General features: G+C 33.3%; 1 protein-coding gene across 3 annotated transcripts; it reads left to right on the top strand.

Moving 5' to 3' along the window:
• Positions 1–490: 490 nt before the first annotated feature.
• Positions 491–2031, top strand: TFAM (mitochondrial transcription factor A). Of its 3 annotated transcripts, XM_017629151.1 has the most exons (4): positions 507–597; positions 735–960; positions 1099–1677; positions 1771–2031. In XM_017629151.1, the coding sequence occupies exons 2-4, from the start codon at positions 896–898 to the stop codon at positions 1889–1891; spliced, it is 765 nt and encodes a 254-aa protein (XP_017484640.1). In that variant the 5' UTR covers positions 507–597; positions 735–895; the 3' UTR covers positions 1892–2031. The 3 variants fall into 3 exon arrangements, with proteins under 3 accessions (XP_017484639.1, XP_017484638.1, XP_017484640.1); XM_017629150.1 differs by having other exon boundaries at positions 491–597; positions 786–1677; XM_017629149.1 differs by having other exon boundaries at positions 500–597; positions 735–1677.
• The last annotated feature ends 3727 nt before the right edge of the window (positions 2032–5758 follow it).

Here is a 5758-nt window from a genome sequence, read left to right as displayed (position 1 = left end):
AGCAGTGTTTGCATTATTCAACTTTGCGTTCAACAATTGCGTTCAACTCAACGCAGGGTTGCACGAAAAAAAAGTTGAATGGCTAAATGTTGGCTGGCGACCAACTTTGTTGAAAGCGATTAGTTGAAAGACCATTCAACCAAAAGTTGAATGCAAAGTTGAACAATGCAAACACCTTTTTATGGCGAATATTTTGATAAATTTTCATATTTTGATATTTTAGGCCATTCAACTTTTTTTTCGTGCAACCCTGTGCTGAGTTGAACGCAAATGTTGAACGCAAATGTTGAACGCAAAGTTGAACAATGCAAACACACTTTTCCCCTCAAAATGAAATGTCACTTTGCTCTCTCAATTTCCCCTACTTTGCAAGTTTTTTGCGTACGCGAACGCAAAAACTTGTAAGTTCTGGTTAAACATGAACAATTAACAGCTACACGAACGAACCTTATATCAGCTGTTGATTGTTTCTTTTTGTTGTTTATTAGGATGTCAAAAAAGACAAGCCTAAGCCGGCGGGTGTGTTCAGTGTGGCTAAATCAAATTAGAAAAAAGAAGAAACAAATTGGATGTGTTTTATATTTAGAAAATTTAAAGGTAATTATATTTGAAATAAAATTTATTATCTTTTCAATAACAAAAAATAATTCGGTAATTATTTTTCATTAATTTCGTGCTGCATTTTCAAATCTCGCCATGCTTTCATTTACTTTTGGCGCATGACGTTTGGTCAGCAATTGTCATTTCGTTGCGCGTTTCCTTATGTAAATACCGCTTGGTTGCAGATCTTTTCAACTAACTACCAAGCCAAGTATATACATACGTCGAAATCCGCCAGCCAGGTGAAGTGGAACTACTTAGCAAATATCCTAACTTTATCATCCTTATAAACAAAATGATGCTCACGGCCCCGCTGCTCTCGAAGACTTCTTTCTTCGGCTCATTGGTCAACAAATGCAGGCAAGTGATAAAAAATCAACCGTCCAAGTCTTCCAAACAAAATGACAGACAAACGGACAATAATAACGATTTACAATCATCAAATTCTCTAACTGCCACTCTTCCGGTAATTGCTCCTATCTCCATCTCTACCGACAGGCCAGCGGCCATTGCGAACTTCACTTTAAGGTCCGTATCTTCTGTCCGCACACTTGAAGAGAAACTTGGTCTACCTCCGCGCCCGAAAAAGCCATTAACTCCGTACTTTCGCTACATGCAAGATCAGCGGCCAAAAATACTTGCTGAAAATCCCAAATTTAGCACAGTCGATGTGGTGCGATTAGTATCGAAGCGATGGAGCGATGCTGATGCAGCATTAAAAAAACGCCTGCAAGACGAATACAAACGTGAACAACAAGCGTTTGTAGAAATTCGTGCCAAATACGAAGCTAAAATGTCTGATGAACAACGTGCCGAGCTAAAACAGCTTAAACAGGATATACAAGATGCGAAGGAGCGTAGAATGATGCGAAAGCGCATCAAAGAACTTGGACGTCCTAAAAGACCCGCCTCGGCATTTTTACGATTCCTCAGAGAAGAGCGTACAAATTCGCCACAACCGATAAAGCAGACATATCGAGAATGGCATCAGAGGTGTACGGAAAAATGGTCCCGTCTTTCAGATAAGGAAAAAGAAGTGTTCTTAGTAGAATCACGCAAAGATATGGAATTGTATAAGTAAGTACTAATTTGTGAAGCGAATTATGTAACTTAGTCAAGTATGTAATTCTAATAAATTCTAATACGATATTTGAAATAATTACTTTACAGAAAGGAAATCGCGCTATGGGAAGAAAAGATGGTGCGCTTGGGTAACATTGATGTAGTGCGTCACGGTAATTTGATTGATCCACCGGAACCTAAGACGAAGGGCATAAAACCAACCGCCTAGTTGGCCAATTAAGCTGAACATTTCTTCCTATTGTCTTTTATACATTTGCAATATGAGATGCATATTCCTTAAGTTTTTGCATATTCAGTATAAAAATGCAAATTTTGTTGAATGCGCGCTCTATACAAATATTAATGTTTCATGAAAAAACAAGAAAAAATAAAATACCAGACGTATTTACACCTGCCTGGTTATCAGGTTATGTGGCTATGTTATGAACCAGAAAACCTGATAACCATAACAACAACATAACCAGGCTGGTGGGTTTTTGATTGTTGTTTATTCTTACATTCATATGTATATATGTAGATGTACATATGTACATGCATACTTAAAATATACATTTATGCTGTTTTGCATTTTTTTCAAATACATAAACTAAGAAAATCTTATAAAAATATAAAGTTTTTAAATTGGGCAAAACTTCACACCTTTCCTCTGTTCGGAAATGCAAGTGCAAAGCAGTGTAATCAATGTAATATCCGCAACTAGTACGGTTAAATGCCGAAGCGGAACTTAGTTGCGCAAATTGGACATTTCCATCAATTATAGTTTATAAATGTACGAGGCACGTAATGAAAGCGGCAATACTGTAGCGCCGGCGAAAATTTGAAACACTGTTGCATCATCCTAATTGATATAACGTTACTAGAAACTCACGCCGAACGTGATACTTTGTGGCTCAATTATGCATGGCGAAGGATAGCCGATGTACAACCATATAGTAAATGTTGCATTACGCATGGCTACTGGCTACTGAGTCTCGTAGCGCAATGTCCTTTTTCTAAATGTTTATTGGGAACCTCTGGATTTCAGACAGGGCTACTCCCTTTCGTGGGATTTCTTTAATCTGATATCTGCCGAGGAACTGACCTCTCAGGAATAAATGCCTAGGGTATCGCAACGAAAATGCGCTGAAAACGAATTGCTTACAGCAAATGAAACAGAAACGCACAATTGATTAATATGGATCACACTTCCGTATGTGAGTACATAGGCGTCTGAAAGTGCAATTAGTTAACTAATGACAGAAAACGATGCCATTTTCACACACACACAGTTCCTTCAAAAATTTAGACTGAAAATATTAATACATATAACTTGTTATAGAGTGACGTGTGACGTCGTGTTTGGCGACTCCCCATAACTTCGAAAGCAAACGTTCCACAGAAAACACTTCATTATCCTGAAGTTGGCGACAATGCCATCTACAAGTAAAAATAATCCGATATCTTTTTTTTATGATTTTTTTATTTTGTTTTATTTTAGTACTTTTTTATTAAAGCAATAATTTTTAGACGACACAATTAATTTAATTATGCATTAGATTTAGTTGCTGTGTTGCCATTACATTAAAACTGCTACTATTTCATACTCTCACCTGAATGCATTTAAGTTCACTTATAGTATACCTATTTAAACTTTGAATATTTCTTATTCAATTTTCAATTAAAAGTATCTAGAAAAATAACAGTAAATAGAGAAAAGCTCGGAAAACCCAAATATGTACATACATAATTTTTTTTTTTTAACACATACCACATTGAAGGGCGCACTATTTCTTTAAGATGTACTGTGAGAGGATTTAAAAGACGTTAATACATTGATTTATTTAAAATTTCACCGCGCATAGTTTTTGTAGTAGTAGTTGTTTAGTAGCTAAATTGTACGTACTAATAGATTTTGAATTACATGTGAGTGCTTGAGCACGTGCTTACATTATTTTTTTGCTTTGCTTGGACATTAAATATTAATTTTTTTTGTTTAGCAAGTTTATTAACCTCGATGATAAAATGTTAAGAATAGCTTGTATACATACATATCGATNTACGAGCTTACATTATTTTTTTGCTTTGCTTGGACATTAAATATTAATTTTTTTTGTTTAGCAAGTTTATTAACCTCGATGATAAAATGTTAAGAATAGCTTGTATACATACATATCGATGGTACTGTGCAATAACGGCACAATTCATAATTCAAAAAACAACTGTTACTACTGTTAAGTGTCTCATGTCTCTAATCCTTGTCGAATCCATGTCTAATCTAATTGTACTTACTTTAGCAGTCCCTACGGCTTACGTTAGTAAGTAATGGAAATTGATTAGACAAGGATCTGCGGCAAGAGCCACTTAGCAGTAGTAACAGTTTTGGTTTTTTGAATTTTGAATTATGTCGTTATTGCACCGGACCATCGATATGTACGTACATATATGATTTTTATTTCGGTTAGGATTTGCAAGTGTTTTAACGTGCAAAAAGCAGCAATTTCCTAGTTAGTGTAATTTACAATTTCTTTTTACATACATTACATAGTTGTCAAACAAAAATAGAGGCTCTTGTTAGAAAATGCGCGCTTAGCTAATCTGTTAACATTTAGAAAATCAAAGCCGTGCTTCTTTAGCATACATGCAAAAGTGTTTCTGCAATTCTTTCACACATTTAACTGCCACGCATATTTACATTTACAAAACATCTAATTTCATTTTGCATAATAAATGCATTCAAAGAGTTGTAGAAAAGAAGTGTGCAAAACACTACATGTACGCGCGCATTCAACCCACTCCTAGTGAACAAAATTTAAAATTATTCCGTTTTTTTTTTGCTTAATATTAAAACATTACAGGTTACATACTTACATTGCATTTGCACTTCATTTATTTATTTTTGATTTTTTGTTTGTTTATTTCACTTTCTTTGTTCGTAATTCTATTAAGTTAACATATGTATGTATTTACATTGGCTTATTTACGCATATACTCTATAAAATTATATAAATTTTTGTTTACAGTTTTTTTTTTTGTTAAGTAATTAGAACTAAAACTCTAATGCCACTACTTATGCGCCTCTAAATATTCATTTATTTTTCTATATATGCATATAACTTTGCATATATGTACATTCAATTATGTATGTATATAATGCTTAGCTGTATACAGTAGTGTCTGCTCTTTTTTAACATACATATACATATTTTATTTATAAATATGTTTGCATATATGTATTTATAAATGCTTACCTATACAATTTAGCTTAAATGACTAACGAGCAAGTTTTCATTTATTTTTATTGTTGCTGTAACACATAACTGGTAAAAAAGAAATTATAACTAAATTAGCATCTATTCCAAATGAAAAACTTGTTTGTGGCAAAAGTAATTTCTAAGCTGCAAATGCTACAAGCGAATGTTTAAATAAAACTTTTTTTTCGATATTTCTAAGCTTTCGATGCATGGCGCCCCCTGACAAAACACTGGCTGAATCGTATTAATATGATTGTTATTTTAATGCCGTACACAACTCTATTAAAAAATAATTTCCATTTAGTTTTTGTTTGTGCAATTTGTTTAAAAATTTTAGTATCAGTGCACAGATTATTTTTCATGCTCAAAACTGAACTCTTTCATATTATTGCAGCATGCGACAGAGGAAGCTCTAACAAAAGCTTTTATACTAGAAAAGTTCATATAAAATTTGCAACGAAAACTCATCTCTACTAGGTAGATAACCGGCCTTATCGCGAATTCCATGTGAACAAATTTTCTAAAAACTTATAATTTACAAATTTGTTTTTGTTTTGCCTGTTAAATTATGAGCTGTATACAGTAGTGTCTGCTCTTTTTTAACATACATATACATATTTTATTTATAAATATGTTTGCATATATGTATTTATAAATGCTTACCTATACAATTTAGCTTATATGACTAACGAGCAAGTTTTCATTTATTTTTATTGTAGCTGTAACACATAACTGGTAAAAAAGAAATTATAACTAAATTAGCATCTATTCCAAATGAAAAACTTGTTTGTGGCAAAAGTAATTTCTAAGCTGCAAATGCTACAAGCGAATGTTTAAATAAAACT

Source organism: Rhagoletis zephyria, unplaced genomic scaffold, assembly GCF_001687245.7.
Source record: "Rhagoletis zephyria isolate East Lansing unplaced genomic scaffold, Rhagoletis_zephyria_1.1 Rzeph_scaffold_06553, whole genome shotgun sequence".
Lineage (NCBI taxonomy): Eukaryota > Metazoa > Arthropoda > Insecta > Diptera > Tephritidae > Rhagoletis > Rhagoletis zephyria.
The sequence above is the reverse complement of the archived record's forward strand: the minus strand, read 5'-3'. Positions and strand labels throughout refer to the sequence as shown.